This window comes from Bombyx mandarina, chromosome 23 (genome assembly GCF_030267445.1).
Source record: "Bombyx mandarina strain Sakado chromosome 23, ASM3026744v2".
Classification (NCBI taxonomy): Eukaryota; Metazoa; Arthropoda; class Insecta; order Lepidoptera; family Bombycidae; genus Bombyx; species Bombyx mandarina.
Genome location: NC_143229.1, coordinates 18,333,322 through 18,353,338, shown reverse-complemented (window position 1 = coordinate 18,353,338; position 20,017 = coordinate 18,333,322). Strand labels below are relative to the sequence as shown.

The window sequence follows — 20,017 nt, the reverse complement described above, 5'->3', positions numbered from 1 at the left end:
GCGCTCCGCCGACCCGATGCATGCCTTCGCTCTCGGACGCAGCCTGTGAGCTGCCCCCAGTGCCCCCAGCCGCCATCGCATGTCGATCCGCTGCTTCCAGTGCTGATGCCAACTCAACAGCGCGCTTGTAATCTATATCTTTTTCAGCAAACAGCCTTGATCGCATCTCCTCACTATATAATCCTGATACGAATTGATCGCGTAGATTAATTTCTAATGTGATGCCGAAATTGCAAGTTTTAGCCAAATGTTTCAAACTTTGTAGGTAGGAACGAATGCTTTCGTTATTTTGCTGCTTTCTTTGCCTGAAGATATGACGTTCTGCTATTTCCGATCTTTCAGGTTCTAGATGATCTTTGACTAATTTTACGAGTATGTCGAAATCCTTTTCTTCTGGTAAGTCCGGAGCACACAAGTCACACATTAAGTCATAGCACTCAGACCCAACTAAGGTTACGAGCGTTGCAACGTGAAGTCTCTGTTCAATGTCGTTGAGTTCCATGAATTGTTTTACACGACGAATGTATGTGTCCCAATTTTGAGATCCCATATCAAAACTTTCAACTTTCCCAATCGGCATTATTACAATTTAAGAGAAAACACGCGTCGAAAATGTTTTTAAATGATTATCCTCGTCGCCAGTTGTTGTGTATTACAAATGAAAGTCGGAATTCCAAAGCAGACTGATTTATTTTTGCAACTACCTGCCCTTTTATAATGTGACTTAATATCTATACATAACAAATTATTTAATTAAAACATTTTCCATATTGTGCGCCTGTGCCTCAACAGACTGTTCCTGTTATCAAAATATGCATTAATCGTTGACACCATAATGATAATGTAAATTTTTTTGTTTTCAGATTGTAACGAAAGACTTTTCGTACGGGATCGGTACGCTAGGAATGGATATTAGCTTTATTATACAATTACATAGAAATACATAATCGTCGTTGTCGAACTAAAATCTACTATGTGCACTTATTGAGATTTTTGCTTTTTGACCTTTTCGTATAGTTCACAACCCTATCTACCATATAAAAAAAACTGTTATGTGTCTATAGCTTTAATATTTATCTATAGCTTTCATTTGATATAGTTCTTAAAAGTTCGCCTCTATATAAAAAAATATACGGAAATGTTTTTCCTGGTTAATTCAAAATAGAGTTTTTGCACATACCAGATTTTGGTTTGACAGCGACGATATTTTAATGATACAATTGATGCATGGATTTGTCTGGGCTGAACCTTTGCCCAGTATCCTTCAAATGAGGCTCAAGGAGAAGGTTCTACTGGAAGTTGAGGGGTGGCTTCCGGCTTCGCTTGATGGTTGGCGATGGTGACCACTGCGCATCGGATGGTCAATATCATCTTTAAGAAAAACTTAAACATAGAGGCTATCCTGATTGGACGAAGCAAGCAAGGATTTCGTTTTAAAATGTTTACAACTGTGTAGCGTGTAGCGCCATCTGTACACAACTAAAGAAAAGTGAATTTAGTTGATGAATAGTTTGAACTCAGGCAATTACTGGTGGTAGAACGTCTTGTGAGTCCGCGCGGGTAGGTACCGCCGCCCGCCTATTTCTGCCGTGAAGCAGTAATGCGTTTCGGTTTGAAGGGTGGGGCAGCCGTTGTAATCTCGAGGTGGGTGGCGCAATTACGTTGTAGATGTCTATGGGCTACAGTAACCATAAAAATAAAAATAAGGTTACATCATTTTCTGATGCCGGTTAAAATAAAACCACAGATTACATTAAATTGTATTGATTAATCAAATAATATTTTTAATGGAAAAAAATATTTAATCAATTTGAATTTTTTTTTATAAATGTATTTGCGTGAATTTTACCTTAAAGCCGTGTAATTTGATTTCAATTATGGGACTATGTGTTTTTTTTATATGTAATTACTTAAATCGCCAACTTATATTGCCTGCTGAATCTACAAGGGCGCCACTAGTTACACTACGGACACTAAACAAATATGAATTTCACTTTGAAGGGAAGGGTCATGCTGTTGATTCGATACGAGATGAAATCTTTATCTCAGCGTCAGAGATGAGCGATGAAATAGATGTCTGCGGGTTCCGTACAATATCAGATGGGCTGTCAGTTCACTAAATACATTTATAGAAAAATGTTTTTTTTTTGTTATCAAAATCAACCAATATTTAAATCGTTTACGGGGATTTTTGAAAAGTAACGACTTTATCGATTCATTGGGCCTTGAACCTCATGTCTGGAGGATTCGCGGTAGGCAGCGGCTTGGCTCTGCCCCTGGCATTGCTGAAGTCCATGGGCAACGGTAACCACTCACCATCAGGTGGGCCGTATGGCCGTCTGCCTACAAAGGCAATAAAAAAAAAGGATCTCTCCGCTTAACATCGGGCGTGCTGCGTGCTCGTTGATCTGACTTATATGGGTTGTGTATATTGTGTACATAAAATCAATTGGGTGTAATTTAGCTGGTGTCCGGTGCGCTTCGTTTCATCTATAAACCATATTAGTTGATGTTCAATGCAGCGAAAAGCATATATAGAAAAATTCATACAAATTCGACGTTTTAGAGAGAGAGAGAGAGATTCGAGAAGAGTATTCTTTATTGTACACAAAAAAGAACATTCGGAAGATGAAATACAAAAAAAGTACAATTGGCGGTCTTATCGCTAAGAGCGATTTATTCCAGACAACCATCAGGTAGACAAGAATCATTTGGAAACGAATTACACGATGTTTGTTTCAAAAGATAAAAATTCCCGCCGCCAGCGCCCCCTGTGCGTAGATGTGGTGGTGGCGTACAACACTTTGGCTAACAAAAATCTGATAATGAAAGTAAAAAATCAACAAAAAAAACCATCAACAAAATACATCTCAATCGGTTGTCGAAGACGTTACATCCAATTCCAAACAATTGAATTGTATTGAACTAGATGTGTTACATCTAGCCGGCACAGCTTCCCGATGCGGACCGCACCTCCAACACCAGAGGGCGCCACCGGACACGAAAATAAATAAAACAAATCCAATATTGACATTTTCTTTGAGTTTCATGATTATATCATGTAATTGTTGTACACTCAATTAGAGTAAATTTAATTCCTTTAATTGTACTAAGATATACATAAAATATAATAATATTTCTTTAAAAAAATATAATTGTTCTTGCTTGAAAAACATAATAACTTCATTGAGGGTCAAATTAAAACCGATAAAACGCATCGGATTGTTTGAAGTGATAACTTCTTATGTGAGGACAAACCGATTCGTTACGTAACGCGTTACGGCGCCAGTCTGTCTGTCGTCTCTTTCTCTCACGCATACGGCAGCGGTACTGAGAACGTATGTGACTCCTAACTATTTATATATATTTTGTAATTTATGTTATAATTTTCCTTACATTATCATATTAATCTTTAATCTCTATATATAAAAATGAATTGCTGTTCGTTAGTCTCGCTAAAACTCGAGAACAGCTAAACCGATTTGGCTAATTTTGGTCTTGAATTATTTGTGGAAGTCCAAAGAATGTTTAAAAGGTAGATAAATATGAAAATGCTCGGAATTAAATAAAAATGACAATTTTGTTTTCCTTTGACGTGTCCCCCGTCGGACCGATTCCTTTTGTTTGTTTTAAGTTAATTTTATACAATTTATTTATCGATTGAGGCACTACGAAGTCTGCCGGGCCAGCTAGTATGCATTAAATTTGAGTAACAACCTAAGCTTTTCTCGAGTAAAACAATTTCAATATTTAAATAGTTCAACTTAGATTTTTTTATCACTTCTATATTAGTCTAAGGATCTCTGACTTTAATACTATGTCTATGTATAGTTTGTTGGTGCTAGCAACGAAGTCTCGACAATGAAGTTACAATACTGTCTCCACTAGATTTTTCAGTTGATGTTCGGACCATTTTGGTCTTAAAACCTCTACGGTATTAATGTATTTTAAGGGTAGGCAGCAGGTTGGCTGTGCCTCTGCCATTGATGACGTCCATAGGCGATGGTAACCACTCACCATCGTGTGGACCGTATGCGCGTCTGTTTATAAGGCCAATAATAAAGAATGTAACGGAATATGACCCTAATTGTTGTTGTGAATTGGGTTCGAAGATTCAAAACATCGCTGCCTAGCTCGCAAGTCTCGTCCTGTCAGTGTTGCCTTAATAAAAGGAATCAAAGTTGCCAAGATTGGGTGGAATTATATTTCGAATTTCAATATATTATTATTATTATTTTTAATTTTTATTTGTATCACGAAATGGTGTTTGTTAATGAAAATAAAGGTTTTCAATACAAAAAACTGTTTTTTTTTTAATGAAAAATTTTCCAGTTAAGGCGTTCGTAATAACGACTTTTACGCGGGAGAAATCACGAGGTGAGGGTAATTTATTAATGAAACGAATTGTTTTCTTTGAGTTGGAACATTATTGGTGGCCCGGAGACCTTTTCGCTTTCAACAAGACAGGTAGACGAGCAAATGCTTGAGGAGGAGATTGAGAAAAAATCTGACATCTTATTTTCATAATCAATAATAATTTCCCGAAGCGAAGTGTGAGCGGGTCGCTAGTTTGAAATAAAAATGTGTCATTTTTCTTCGATAAATGATATTAAAAATATAATTGACTGTATGATTATTCGGCCTGTATATTTAAAACGATGTCTAGAGACTATAGACCCCCTTTCTTTTTCCTACCTATGCTGATAGCCTTGAGAGGCTATTTCAGCTTGACCCTAACGGGGCTCAAACCGGAGAATTGCTCACACTGACCCTAGCAAGAGCAGTGCTTCGCAGAATCTACCATCGGATCGGAAGTGCGACCCACTGAGAAGATCCGGCGAGAAACTCAGTGGACCGTGTCTGTGGGTTAATTCGCTCGTAGAGCCCTTCGTCGCAAGCGACGGGTTCGACGAGGACGGTGACCGGAAGACCCCCTTTCGTTAAGTATTACAAGCATATGTGTTGCGGTCAGACACTAACTTGCACATATCCCAGGATCCACGCAAACTATGATCGTGTAGTCGCAACAGTGATATAAATCGGTAAATCGATTGTCTTATTATCTTGCCATTATAAGCTTTCTGTAATGTGTTCACGTGGCGTTCTAAGGAAAGAACGTGGTTTCTGCGCGGAAGCAAGAAGTGGACGCGTCTTTGTTAATATTAAATAAAACAACCATCACTCTGCATACTAAAACATTTATTTACGGCACATTCACACTAACATCATAAATAATTTAACTACAAAAACATTTTTAGAGTAAACAAAAATTTAACAATGTTTAATTAATACATTAGGCTCTAAAAATTGGTATTTCTGTAAATTCGATACATGATTTATTTCTAATGTGACTTTAACACGATTGGTTTTGACGGTAGGCGATTGGGATCTTTGTAAGCATAAGATACTTAAAAAGTCTCGATATCCATGTTGAACCGACCAAAGTCTGATGTGCATTTGAACCAGATGCAATATAATTTAGTCGACAGTGACGAAGGTAAAGTGAAGCATTTTTTTTTATTGCTTAGATTGGTGGACGATCTCACAGCCCACCTGTTCAACGGCCGTTTGGTGTAGTGGTAAGTGACATGGTCACTACACAAGGGGGTCGCGGGTTCGAATCCCGCCAAGGGTAGATATTTGTATGATAAATATAAATGTCTTTTCCAGGGTTATGGATGTATATTAAATATATGTATGTATATAATAAAAAAATTACATTTATTTCCGTTATCTGGTACCTGTAACACAAGTTCTTTACGAACTTATCACGGGACCAGTTAACGTGGCGTGATCGTTAGTAAATATTTATTTATTTATTATTTATTATTTACCTGGTGTTAAGCGGTTACTGGAGCCCATGGACATTTACAACGTAAAATGCACCACCCACCTTGAGATATACTTGACGCGGTTTAAATTATATTGTTAATGAAAAACAAGGAGAAACGACCTACAATTTCCCTTTGAAGTCGTCGTGGCTTAAAGGATAAAACAGCCGGGCATTCGTATCGAGCGATGCGACTGTACCGATGTTCGAATCCTGCAGGCGGATACCGATTTTTTTTATCTTTGTTTTGATCTTCTACTCTTGGAATCGGAAAGCATGACTGTTATCGTGAATCAAGTCTGATTTTTAAGTTTAAAAGTTCCGACTGACACACTGCGACTGTAAGTATCAAAAGATCCGATATTTGACGCTACGACGCCGCGCTAGTACTCAGAATATCCCTAAACATAGCTTCACACCCAACATACGTGTAACCCCCACTTGTATAGTGCAAGTGTAGTCTCGAGAAGTGAAATACAGCCAAAATAGGCTTCGATGCCATAGTATTTAATGGAAACCAAGCATGTCGATTTCCAAGATTAAAGTTGGAGTCCACGTGAAGATTACAAAACATGTCAATCCAATCCAATTAGAATGTTTATACAAGATTTGTCATCTCGTCATTATGGTTGTATAAAATTTTTCAGGTGTCGATTTAGTCAAAGCGTATAATCAAATTCCAGGGACAGAGAATATATCGAAGATTGATGTAATAAGGCCGTGAAGTTTATACAAATCTCATACGTCATTCGGATTTAGGAACGCGAATCTTTCAAACTTTTTAAAGATTTATGGTTTTCAAATTTGTGCCGACTAGAGATTTAAACTTCTGCTACTCTTATATAGATGATATGCCTATCTTCACCAGTACGCTAAGGAGTTTTGAACAATTGCTCGCCTGTATGAAAAATGTCAGTTGACCCGATAGACGGTCCATAGATTTCTACGTTAAGATAGCTACTATCATATCTGTGTTCTTATGTTGTGGGCAGTCTGTGGATCCAACTTTTGTTTGTAGATCTTGCCTCAGTTTTTCCTCCACTTCGCTGGGCCGTTTCATGAAAGCGCCTGTTTTAAGCGGATTATTTCAAATTCAGACCTCCTGGCAATCCCTGGACCAATACCTACATCTTACGTTCTGTTCCTGTTTCTTTTACTCTTTTTAGACAAGTAATACATTTATACACAATGATTCTAAAATCAGAGCCATATAATTAGGCCTACGTTGCACTGAAATAAGATTTGACTAAAAATACTTGTCAAGTCTACGTGCAAAATCTCCAACATTGAATAGAATCATATATTTGCGATGAAAATATACAATTTCGCAGCCAAATGTCTTATATGAGACCGTTTGCATGTAAATATATATATATTTATTTCAATGGAATAAAGTTAACATTAAATTTTTTTTTACGCGGTACTGTGTAAACCAATAACAAAATATCTTCGTAACAAATAGATTCCTTTTAATTTAAAATTTATTACTATTCAGATCTGAGATATTATCGTTAGAAGCTTGTTAATTCTAAGTTAATTAAGTTTGTTAAGAGGCAAATAATCAGTCCCCCCCTGGCCCCTAAATGACCAAAAATATACTGATTTAATTAACCGAATAGCGATTTTATATTTTCTTAAAATACTAATTTATTATTAACAATATAATAAGAGGTAATTAGTTTTCTTCTTCGGGGTCCGTCTTCTCGGGGTCCTAGGTTTGTCTATGATCTAAAAAGAAACGGCCATGATTAGTTTGAACTTATTTACTGACGAGTGAACGAGCTCAGAGCTTACATGATGCTAATTGGTAATGGCTCATGGACATCAGTGCCGTCGCACATTCCGAAGGAATAGCATCGTGTAATAAAAATCAAACCCGCAAAATTATAACTTGTGCAGTTAATGGTGGTAGGACGTCCGGATACGAGCGGGTAGGTACCACCGCCCTGCCTATTTCAGCCATGAAGCAGTAATGCGTTTCGGTTTGAAGGGCGGGGCAGCCGTTGTAATTATACTGAGGCCTTAGAACTCATATCTCAAGGTGGGTGGCGGCATTTACGCTATAGATGCCTATGGGCTCCAGTAACCACTTAACACCAGGTGAGCTTATCGACCTATTTAAGCAAGACGGCGTCTATTCGTGCGCGCCCTCAAATTTGTTAAGCAGTACTGAGTTGTAATTAAACCTTATTCGTTCACCGTAGATGTTACTCGTGTGCACGCATCGACATCCCGTCTCCACAGGAGGTCCCCACGTGACCCCCACTACAGACCACGGTGACCACAAATATGTCCAAACTATTTCACTAAATGACCTCCACTTGACTGAGTGTGACGCGAATATAATAAACTTATCTTCACATACAATAATTGTTACACTGGATTGACGAAAAGTAGCCCCGGTAATCAACAAATTAAAGAGCGGACGGTTAGCGTGGTATGGACATGTGATGCGTAGAGAGAAGATGCATGTGACTAGGAGATGTATGGAAATGGTAGGCAAGGTAGAGGGGCAAGAGTTTGACCGAAGAAGACATGGATGGAGTGTGTGAATGACGATATGAGAGAGAGAGGAGTGAGTGTTGAGATGACGGCTGATAGAAGAGAATGGAAGAGAAAAAATAGCTGCGCTGTCCCCACCTAGTGGGATAAGGTGGAGAAAAAGAGAGAGGATAAACGGAAATAGATAGTAATTATTATATAAAATAGACTCACCTAAAGACTAAAGCTACGCGTCTTGACTAGAGCAGAACAACGTGGTCGGCCTGTGGACCACAGCTGCGGACGAAACAGAACTCTTTAATACGTCACGCCAACCGAAACTCAAACATCACCTTCATCATTCTCCTGCCCTTCTCCCAATCACCTGGGGTCGACGCAACATGTTCTCTCCTTCCATACTCCTCTATCATATACCATTTCTTCGCTCACTCCCCTCTTACACATATCGTCTTTCACGCAATCCATCCATTTCTTCTTAGGTCTACCTCTTCCTGTATATCCTTCCACATTCATATTTAACATACACTTGCCAATTTCATTCGGCCGAAACTCAAACATGATATCAAATGCATTCATAATATTTACAATAACGTATTAGTAATGCTGTTTTTTTTAATTTATTTATTTCTCTAATAAAACGCATAATGACCTACTTAAATGATAACACTCAATGATCTCCGACACTAGTCCGCGACATCTGCTCACGACTTAACCTATCCTGAGAAGGAAGGGACCTGGAGATCAATAATACAGGTCTTTGAATCTAGTACAGACTTCAGCTCTTACCAAGGTTAACAAAATAAATTATAAGGTCAATCTCTATTTGTCTTTGTATTATACCTTTAAGAGAGAAATAAATAAATTAGGGAGAGAGAAAGAGAGAGAGAGAACACACTTTATTGCACAACAAAACACAATTAGCATTAGAAAAACAGTCAGCAAGCAGATGCGTTTGTACAACAAGTGGTCTTATCGCTAAAAGCTATCTCTTCCGGACAACCGTTTCATTTACAGAAATTCTGGAAAAGATAAAGATACAGCAGGCAAGTTGCGGTGTACTATTAAAAAACATACATTTATACAATAAATAGATATATACCGTTAAGTATATTATGAAATTACTTTAATACTAATCATATTATAATGTTTAATAATATTAATTGTGTTTGATGTCGGTGGCTTGGCGTGTCTTGTCGTGTCGTGGCGTGACGTGCAGAGCACGGTACAGTTACCGGGGTCGGCGTGGTCGGGGTCGGGCGGCGGCAGGCGGTGCGGGTCCTCGCCCCCCGGGAGGCAGGTCTCCACCAGCGCCTCCAGCCAGTTCACGAACAGCTCCGCGCTCTCCGCCGTGCACTGTTTCTGTAACACACAAGTCATTACGATCATAAGGTTGGATATCGCAATATTGTGCTTAGTCCTATAGCTTAGATGGGTGGACGAGTGGGCCACCTGGTGCCCATAGACAACTACAACGTAAATGCCCACCTTGAGATATGAGTTCTAAGTCTCAGTATAGTTACAATAGCTGCCCCAAACCGAAACGCATTACTGCTTCACGGCAGAAATAAGCAGGGCGGTGGTACCTACCGGTGCGGACTCAAAAGAGGTCCTGCCACCAGTAATATTACAACAGTATCGTCACTGACGACATGAGGTCTGAGTCTCAACAGTATAGGCGTGCCCGCTCCGCGACAGAGAGGGCGCAGGTCCCCCCCACTTCCCGGCGAGTACCTTGGTGAAGGGGCCGGCGAACCTCCAGAGGCCTCCAAAGCCACAGCTCTGCATGTAGTGCAGCTGTTGTTGGCTGGCGTCTTCCGAAGCGATCATGTTCTGGAAGTTAAGAGCATTGACCATTAAAACCACAAACTTTGGACATTGTTGTGGGATTTCACGATTAACGCATGGATGCATCTTAAAAAGACCAGGACGGACTGTGTGAAAGCGAATATGAGATAGAAGAGTGTGAGTGCAAAGATGACGTGATATTACACAGTGTCTTGTGTGGTGTAGTCTTTCAGTGAGGTCTTTTTTGCCACATACCATCCGGCTTTGGAATGGGCTTCCCTCCACGGTTTTTCCCGAGCTATGACATGTCCTTCTTCAAACAAGGTTTGCGGAGAGTACTAAGCGGTAGGCAGCGGCTTAGCTCTGCCCCTGGCATTGCTGACGTCCAGGGGCAACGGTAACCACTCACTAAAACGGCACGGTAATAAAAAAAAAGTGAGATAAGGGTGAGAAGTGTTTGTCTCTACCTAATCGTTGGTAGCCTAAGGGGCTTTTCCAACTACGCACAGTTTGATAGGTGAGCTCAGGGTGCTGAACGAGGAATTGCTAACACTAGCCCATAGCAAGAGCTTCGCTGAATCTACTACCGCATCGGATTTGCGACTCATAGAGCAGATCTGGTCGGGTGTCTATGGACTAGGTTGCTCGTCGAGTTCGGCAAGAACGGTGACTGGTACTTGGGAGTGCCAATAAGCCATGAGTAGATCGCGAGGATCCTATAGGATGTGCTTAGGGCAACGGTACCTAATTAGAGGCAGCCACGATAAAAGGGTTATCGTGTCGCGCCATTTTTTCGAAGAAGCGTTCTGAAGCTGGATTAGCTTCAAATTGAGATCGCCTTGAAGAGTTATGGTCCTCCAAAGAAGAGTCCGTGGAACCCACATCGAAGAAACAGCCTTTACACAATAGAAATTGCCACCAGGAGCTGATAATTCTGTGTGATGTCTACGGGTACCCATCACTCTCGTCGAACCCGTCGCTAAAGGATAACCGGATAACCCGTTAATGGTTCCACCCGATCCACTAACGGTGCTTTTAGGTACCTCAAGCACCGGTCACCATCCGCGTCGAATACGTCGCTTGCGACGAAGGGCTCGGCGAGTAAATTAACTCATAGACACAGTTCACTGAGTTCCTCCCCGGATCTTGTCAGTGGGTCGCGTTTCCAATGCGTTGGTAGATTCTGCGAAGCACTGCTCTTGCAAGGGTTCATGTTAGCAACATCGTCAGGACGGTTTGAGCCCCGTGAGCCCTACTAGCCCGGTGTCACTGATATGGTCTTTCTAGACCATCAGCTTAACTGGTGCTGACTGCTTAAGGTTAAGAATGGTAGGAAGCCATGTTGATTATGGTGGCCTGAACTAGCAACTAGAGTTACGGATGAGAGAGATAACGTGTGGCCTTCACCTGTATGATGCTCTGCACGGCGCTCAGTATGAGCTGATCGTGGCAGTGCATCAGAACGTGGTTTATCTTCATGTCCAGTAGGCTGTGGCTGTAAACGTACACGGAGCATTACCAATAAGCTCATTGGCTCATCGATTCGCATTTCTGAACGAAACTACGCAGCATCAAATCAAACAAAATGTATTTCAACTTAAATTGTATTATAACATATTATTGAGGGTAGACGTAAATATTGTCTCATAATGGACAAGTTGACAATGTCCAGTTAAAAACTTAGCGGCAGAGTCCGAACGCGCTAAGTGGTGTGATATGAATGTAGCACTTGTAAATGGAGTGAAGTGGGCTGAGTTCAACAATTTAATACAATAAATAGCTTTTGGCGCTATCTTTGAAGTGACAACCCTATCTACGTCACCGAACTGCGGTCGGAGTCTTCTACATGAGAACAGGGAGTATGCTCCTCACGTCCACCTTGCATGTGACATAGTCATTGAACGTCAAAACTAGAAATTATAACAGCTGGATTTTTTTTTAATTTCACTGAAGCATGGAGTATAGAACTAAGGAGTACCATCTGAGTGTATTAAAAAGTATACGCTCAAAAGAGGCCAATTAAAGTGGCACCACAGTAGCAAGTGGAAAGATTTTAACAACGGCGCCATAAACTACCACACTTCAGTTCAATCCAGCACACTTCGCTCTGTTTAAAAATGCTATATTCATACATTTCTACTTTCTACACTAGCGCTATGTCGGTGAGTCTTCGAACAACTTGCTGTTTACAGGTGGACACTTGATCAACTTGTCCCCTATACAAGAGGGTGCTTCTTACTTCTACCCTCCATACACTAGCGATCACTTAATTGATGACAGACTGATTGTCTTCGCGAAATTTACTTAAAAAAAACTTAAATATGTCTGCAGTACTTCCTCATGTAATTTAAATGTAATTAAAATAATCCTTCATATCCATAATCCTCTCGCAGGTCTGCTGAAAGAGATTTCTTAAAGAAATAAGCAGTGCCTTTGTACATAATTTTCCTATCACTCTGTACTACGTCTTCTTTTTTGTGTGTACATAAATAAAATAAATAAATAAAAATGTTTTAGTTTTTTTTCGTGACATAGAACACTCCACGGTTTTCGTGTGCTAGAGAAATCATTGTACTTACATGACTGGGAACACTTTAGGGAAGACTACGGATCCCTCGGCGAGGTACTGATACAGGATCCTGATCTCGTTCTCGTCGGTCGTGTACTTGACGAGGGTCGCCAGCACCGTCAGCACCAGGGCTTGCGTCGTGAAGTCTGTCAGCACCAGAGGATCGAGGAGGCAGTTCATGTCGGACGATGACGTGTCCTTGTCGGTTGAGTTTTGCTGAAGAAATGTTATTGTAATAGGGTTTTTTTTATTGCTCGTTTGGTGGACGTGTTTACCGCCCACCTGGTGTTGAGTGGTTACCGAAGCTCATAGACATCTACAACGTAAATGCCACCACCCACCTTGAGACATGAGTTGCCTCACTTTTTTTTAACAGTACAACGGCTACCCCCCCATTCGAACCGAAACGCATGACTGTTTCACGGCAGAAATAGGCAGGGTGGTGGTACCTATCCGTGCGAACTCACAAGACGTCCTACCACCAGTAAATTATGTCACTAGTTCGTTTCTTGTTACCCAGCTAATGCACTTTTTTATGTATTGCGGACCCAGAGGGATAGGTGCAAGAATCCTGCTTTTACCTGCCGCGAAGTTACCATGCGATCCGAGCGGAACAGCCGCTATATACAATTGAGGTGTCGACCTCATATCTCAAGGTGCGTGGTGTTTACGTTATGATGTCTATTACCTCCTTTTCCACCTTGAGACATAGGTGAGAAGTTATTTTTTTATTTCCACAGTAGGCAGACTAGCAGATCAGATATGGACCTCAAGACTGAAGGGTAGCGATCTTCACAGCCTCAATAAAACTCATTTAATATATAATAAGTGAGCAACAAAAACGTGTTATTATCTCCGTGGCGGTAGCTATCACACAACACAAGATATTCGACAGATATCTGAATCTCGCTTACGACGATTTCAAGATAAGCTCGCATATATACAAGTTTCAAACAATAACATTCGGACTGTCATTCTGCCGAGCAATATCACCCGCTCGGTGGATGATCTTCCCTTGGTCGTTATTTCCAAATCTATTTAGCACTTTAGAGACGCCATTAAACGCTATATTTTTGATTGTTTTCACAACTACCCTGCCTAGTCAACTTAAAGAGATCTCTAAACGAATCGACGTTTTTTTAAGGTTAGTAGATATTTTTTGCCCTTTTAGGCAGACGAGCATACGGTCCGCCTGATGGTGAGTGGTTACCGTCGCCCATGGACTTCAGGAATGCCAGGGGCAGAGTCAAGATGCTGCCTCAAACACCTATGTAAGCTAAGAGTATATGAGAGAATTAGTTAACTACCTTATTGGAAGTCTCTGGGTAGTCGCTGTCTCCGGATTTAGTGGAAGCGGGTCGGTCGTTGGCGTCGTCGATGCTGCCCGGGGACCCCCGGCCGTCGTCGTCCACCACCTTCAGGAGACCATACCAAGACCGGACGGATGACATCGCATTTCAAAAATGAGATTAGCAAATTTTTTTTCATTCATGTAATCATCGGTAGGTGTTGTGATCCCGCCTATGTCCCGTGTAGGCAACCAAGTTTTGATGTCCATGGACTACAACAACCACTTAACACTACATGAAGCGAAGCGAACGTGAATTGAGATATCATTAATATTTTTTATAAGGTCATTTAGCAATTTCTGTAAAATATGTGAAATTAAGCTCAGAGCTAAACGGGTTAAAAATTTTGTAGCATTTTTTGTGGCTGACTCACATCCAGTCCACTGTCAGAGTCTCCCATGATGTCCCTGGCTGCTTCACCGCTGGCTCCGTGCTGCATGCTGTGAGCTCGACCTTCGCTATCCTACACGGTTTCGATATGTTAGTATTCGAACACGCTGTATGTGAATGGGTGTACAGGGTGTTCTAAAAGGGGATAAGTGTGATTTAGGAACTGTCTGATTCGTACAATAACATTTTACCAATTTATCCGCCTTTATTTATTAGTCGAATATATTTCTATTCAATGTCCAAGACTAAAAATATAGCTCTCGATCTAGACTGCGATACGGGGTGTTGTTTTTTGCAAACTGTTTTTTAAATTATTAATCTTATTTGACCGAGATCGCTTCACTAGTGACAATTAAATGGCCATTCTTATTAATTTTGGTAAAGTTTAAGAATTAACTGTCTAGTAAAAAAAGATAAATCTTTATGTTTTCAAGAAAAATAGTTGTTAATATGTGACTTTTATATGACAGCTCCTTTCTTTTTTTAAGTCGGGAGTGCAAGATTGAGTTGCTACACTACTAGATAGGGCCAATTAAATAAGACACAGCCGGATAAAGTTAATTGACTATATCCAATTCATTAAGATTTTAATTTTAATTTCCTTTTTATTCAAGTCAGTGCCGAAATCACACCAAAAGCTGTATATATAAAAAAGGGTGGGCATTTAGGACGATATTTCTATTCAGCCGATCATTTATGCATTAATTTGCATCTATTTCGAATTGAAAACTCCATCGTGACACTTCGTAAAAACCATCTAAGCTTTTTGTTCAAAAAAAGCTACATCTAAGAAAGCTTTGTTCTGTGTACGCTCGTGTTTATTGTATTTACACTTTCGGCAAACGTGTATTTAAATCTGTGTGCTTTTTTTGGTGAAAATGTAACAAATATCCAATAGTCATCGAATTTTATAATTCACTTATTTCCAAATAACGTTTAAAATAATTGCTATGTATATTCGTGAATAGCAGATAACGTTCGTTATTTATAGCGTATAACGACACTAATGCTTTTCGTTTTTTTCGCTGCTTTTTTGAGTTCTAATCGAGTGTTTTAATGTTCAGTAGTAATCACCATGCAGGTCAGAATCAGGTTCAAAAAACAAACAGGGGTTTCTAATTTATCGGGGTCAAGGTTTACAAGGCGTTAATTTTATTAATTAATAGCCCGTTTTGACGACAGCCTATTAAATGTAAGGATAAAACTAATGTCCTATAAAAAGCGGGGGTATAATACTGAAAAAGTATTTTGAAGCTTTCAAAAAAAAGCTATAAAAATTTAAAATTCCTCTTCTGATTTTCATGGAGTTCGCATTTTTTATTATTTTATCCACTTTCCAAAGTCAAGTTGTACAAATGACCAATCACGAAGCAATTTGGACATCGTTGAAACGCTATAATATAATAATGTTTCAATAATATTGTGAACTATTATTCATTTACAAGATCTCTGATTATGTTAGTTCACATTAGTTTGGTTTTCTCTCAAGGGTCTCAGTAAAACTGTATAGCACTGTTACTGTCTTCCAATTATTTAATCTCAATATGTTACAATGCTTATTTTGCTTATTTTAATGCTGCTTTTTGCTGCTCTAATGCTTATTTTAAACGCTTTTGAATGATTAACGTGCTTAAACGTATTACTTAGCGTTTTGCTAAAACACGTTACTACATAATATATTATAGTTCACCCTTGGAACCGAGATCGTGTCTTTCGAAGTGGGAACCGAAAATGATCTCTGAGTTTTGAAACGCATTCTAGCTGACGTCTAAACGTTTCAAAAGCGGTGCGAATAAAAAGCGTACAGAGGAAAAAATCGAATCCGCTTAACGCATGTCCGTTACGACAGTTATTTTTTTTTAACGGTAGAAAAAAGCGTTTAGGCGAGGCGAGATACAAAAATAACGTGTTATAAATAACGTGCGTTAAACGGTAATAATTAACGTTATTTATTTAATACAAACGATTACGATTAGGATTGAATCCCGATTTAAGATGCGTGGAAGAAAACACAGAGTGGTTTTTTTTAAAAGATACATTCTCATGAGTTACACTTACAATAGATCATATTAGAGTTATATATGTTTTGTGACGATAGATGAAATAATTCTTTCGCATAGTTTTTAAAGTTTCAAAACTAGTTTTACTGACGACAGACTGCGACCACAAAAACTGTAACGTAAAACTTCGTAAATAATATTATCGAGGGAGGACTATTTAGTATAAGCGATATTTCGCTTTTTTGTAGTTTCTCGACGAGCTCACAGCCCAGCTGGTCGTTACCGGAGCCCAAAGACATCTACAACGTAAATGCCACCACCCACCTTGAGGTATGACTTCTAAGGTCTCAGTATAGTTACAACGGCTTCCTCACCCTTCAAACTGATACACATTATTGCTTCACGGCAGAGATAGGCGAGGCGGTGGTACCTACCCGGCGGATTTACAAGAGGTCCTACCACCAGTAGCGACCAATACGCGACATTTATCTTTGCAATTAAAGGTGCGTTTTATTTGGTATCACTACAACAATTCGACGTTTTTAATTGAACTTCAATTAAGTTTACCCCAATAGTTGAAGAAGTTTTTTGTTACGACATATCAAATTTTATATTTTAATTATTATAGCTCTTGTGTGAAGTTGCGAAAAGGTCGCTTAAACGAAATAGCCTATCGCCCCTAGACATAACGACAATATAAACCGCGAGATTTAAAAACGTTAAAGTACGTTCTGATTGGGTCCACCTCTCTCTCTTTCTCACTCATTCACTCACTCACTCACTCACTTACGCATTCACTCATTCTCTCTCTCTCTCACTCACTCTCAACACGTCCTGAAGAAGATACAGCACAGTTTCTTAGATAATTAATATTTCGTTTGTGATCGTATCTGGAAGAGGACGAATGCGATCTCAAAGGGAGAATTGACCGTAACATTCAGAAGTAGCTCAGTAAAAATTTCATCTACCGCACAATACGAAATGTTGCTAACTACACATAATACTAGACCTAGAACTGTTATGACATTACTTCGTTACTGTTATTTATTTGTGTTATTTTTCGAGGTGAACCTCTTTCGAAAGCCGATGATTTTCGTGTTTGCTCATTCCAATTATATAAAATTCCAAGATCAGTGGTATTTGGGTTATCATGAGTAATGCATATTCAATTCACTTCGAATACGTTGATGACTTCTTGTTTCCGGTTGATTAAGCATGTTTTTCTTTGTTAAGCTTTTTCTTCGTATGTGGCTACACAAAAGTTGCCATATCGTTTTTAGCTTTATTCCTCACTTAAACTAAGTAGCATTGAATAGTCGAAACAGATACCTATACGAAATGACGATACACTAATCACAATCAACTTATCAATACAAAATTAGCTTAACGTATAAGCTAATTTTAAGCTAATATTAAGCTTGTGGATATGCTAGATTAAAACATTACTATTTAATCAATAAATTGTGTACATACATCTATGTATATATTTTCAATAATCTAAAATTTCCAAAAACTTAGGTCAAACACGCCCGACCGTTATAAACGCTTTTTATTAATAATGTTTACGTTATAAGCGCGTGCTATTTAAAAATAGCGTTACCTGATGTGTTATGTTCATTAAATGAGGGCTGTGTCCGCCGCTGCCAGACTGTTGCATTGTCGGCGATTTACCTTAAACATGCAATATTGATATTTATTACTAGTGTAACAAGGTTCAAGCTATGCTGTCACTGTCAATAAATAATCTATATATTATGCAATGCGTGAAGCAAAAACTTTGTACTCCTTTTTAAGAAAATTGCTCGGACGGAGGAGTTTGAAATATACACTTATAGAGAATAGAGAAAGAGTGCAGAATGGTAATATTATTTTTAATTATGCATAAAAAATACATTAAATCAATTAAAAACCATAATATTAATTATAATATATTATTATACTCTTTGTTTATTGTATTTTTATTGTTTAGTCTGTGGTCAAATTGAGAATAGATTATTATAGGACTTTTTGGCGGGAACGCGAGGAGTGAAGTTGTGTGATTTGTTTAATTTTGTCTATTTCGTGTTTCTTCAGGTTTAAATGTGTAATAACGGTGGTTTATTAACTGTTTAATATCTGTGAAAGTGCGCAAATGTGGGAAAATGAAACAAAGCCGCTAGACGTAGCTTCTCGGAATCCTCCAAAAAGTCCACTAAAAAAATCTCAGTAAATCACCACCATTTTACTGCGATTATATTTCATCCCACATCATCTCATTTCATTTAATTTCATCCCAGTTAATGTCTCAAATTAATCATTTTCATTTCATTTCATTTCACTCCATATTATCATTTTTCATAAAAATTAAAAAAGGACATGACTTAAAGGTCTTAGTTACCAGGTCATAAAATCCCTTAAAACACAATAGAACCATAATAATGTTCAAACGTTTAATTTTAATTAACTATAGTCCAATTTCGACTACCGGGGGACCACTAGTAACTATAATATAATAATAACCGTCACCTGACGACACCCAGATAGAGTTTCAAGCAATTTGTGACTTTAGTGACATTACTTATAGATTATTGTCGAATTAAAGTCCACTTACCACCATGCGCGCACGTAGCCTGGTCCAGCACGTCCCACGAGCGCTGCCTGCGTCCGGCGCGGCCCGGGGGCGCCGGCACCGACATCGAGGACTGCGGCGAAACATTAAACCAAATTTGAGGGTAGTTTTAACAATCAAATTATTTGGGACCTTAGTGTTTGACTTGTGGCGTTCATGATCAATGGGAATCGCTCAGTGGCAAATGGGCCGTGTGCTTGTCTGCCGAAAATGCTAATATAAACGAAAAACAATCAATATTCTAAAGGAGTCCTACTTTTTTTATAATTTTAATCTTCTTTTTTGAAAGAGTTTTAAAAATACATGTCTGTAATTCTATTTTTTCTTAAAATTTAAAATGTGTTATAAGTTAAAAAAAAATATATTCTTTGGATTTCATCTTTTTTTCTTAAAAAAGGATGGACGCGCATGTCAATTCTATTCTGTAAAATAATTAAAAATAATATAATGAGTATTTGAAGAAGTTAACGCATTTATTCATTTTCCTGGCCACTTCAGGATACCTCTAAGAAATTGACGCAACAGTAGGTGTGCAGGGGTATGGAGTGCCCCCTACGGGAGCGCGGGGGGGAGGACTCACATCGTGCACGTGCTCTGCGCCGGGGCAGTAGTGGTCGCAGTTGTCCGGCAGCCACTTCGGCAGCGAGTGCTTCACGTGGCAGCGCGAGCGGACCTCCTCGCTCACGCACACCGACGCTGCGGTCCAAACGATCACAGATGAGAGAGATCTCACGCCCGGACACTAACGAGTTTATTTATTTATTTACTACCACCTTTTTTTTCTCTTTTTTTTGAAGTGAAACTTCTTTAGAATCGTTGTGTTTTCAAACTTGATGAAACGAAAAAATAAGTCCATAGAGACACAAACACATAAATGTACAGGATTCAGCCGGCGAGAGAATGAGATAGAACACATTAGACGTTCTCGGTCTCCTCTTTGTGCGACTCTTCGTAGCATCCCCACTATCGTCTACTAAACATTGT

The 20,017-nt window shown here is 39.1% G+C and overlaps 2 protein-coding genes across 15 annotated transcripts in view; one reads left to right on the top strand and one right to left on the bottom strand.

Moving 5' to 3' along the window:
- LOC114244176 (uncharacterized) overlaps positions 1–20,017 on the top strand; it is a 223,716-nt gene that overhangs the window by 9,324 nt on the left and 194,375 nt on the right. For 2 of the 3 annotated variants that reach the window (XR_016325115.1, XR_016325114.1), the window contains exon 6: positions 864–1,564. The gene's annotated coding sequence lies outside the window, so the exon portion shown is untranslated. Of the gene's footprint in view, positions 1–863; positions 4,303–20,017 lie in introns of those variants that run through there. The other variant, XM_028175901.2, reaches the window with a different exon arrangement.
- The window catches only part of Nf1 (neurofibromin 1), a 79,702-nt gene continuing 64,867 nt past the window's right edge, over positions 5,183–20,017 (bottom strand). For 10 of the 12 annotated variants that reach the window (XM_089737250.1, XM_089737257.1, XM_089737251.1 and 7 more), the window contains 13 exons: positions 19,614–19,729; positions 19,016–19,106; positions 18,026–18,096; positions 16,116–16,193; positions 14,409–14,498; positions 13,994–14,101; positions 12,697–12,902; positions 11,525–11,612; positions 10,064–10,162; positions 9,565–9,691; positions 8,546–8,608; positions 5,835–7,558; positions 5,183–5,553 (listed from right to left, as the gene is read on the bottom strand). In XM_089737250.1, the coding sequence (XP_089593376.1) occupies positions 8,559–8,608; positions 9,565–9,691; positions 10,064–10,162; positions 11,525–11,612; positions 12,697–12,902; positions 13,994–14,101; positions 14,409–14,498; positions 16,116–16,193; positions 18,026–18,096; positions 19,016–19,106; positions 19,614–19,729 (1,124 nt within the window). In that variant the 3' untranslated portion in view covers positions 5,183–5,553; positions 5,835–7,558; positions 8,546–8,558. The remainder of the gene's footprint in view (positions 5,554–5,834; positions 7,559–8,545; positions 8,609–9,564; positions 9,692–10,063; positions 10,163–11,524; positions 11,613–12,696; positions 12,903–13,993; positions 14,102–14,408; positions 14,499–16,115; positions 16,194–18,025; positions 18,097–19,015; positions 19,107–19,613; positions 19,730–20,017) is intronic. The other 2 variants (XM_089737259.1, XM_089737260.1) reach the window with 1 other exon arrangement.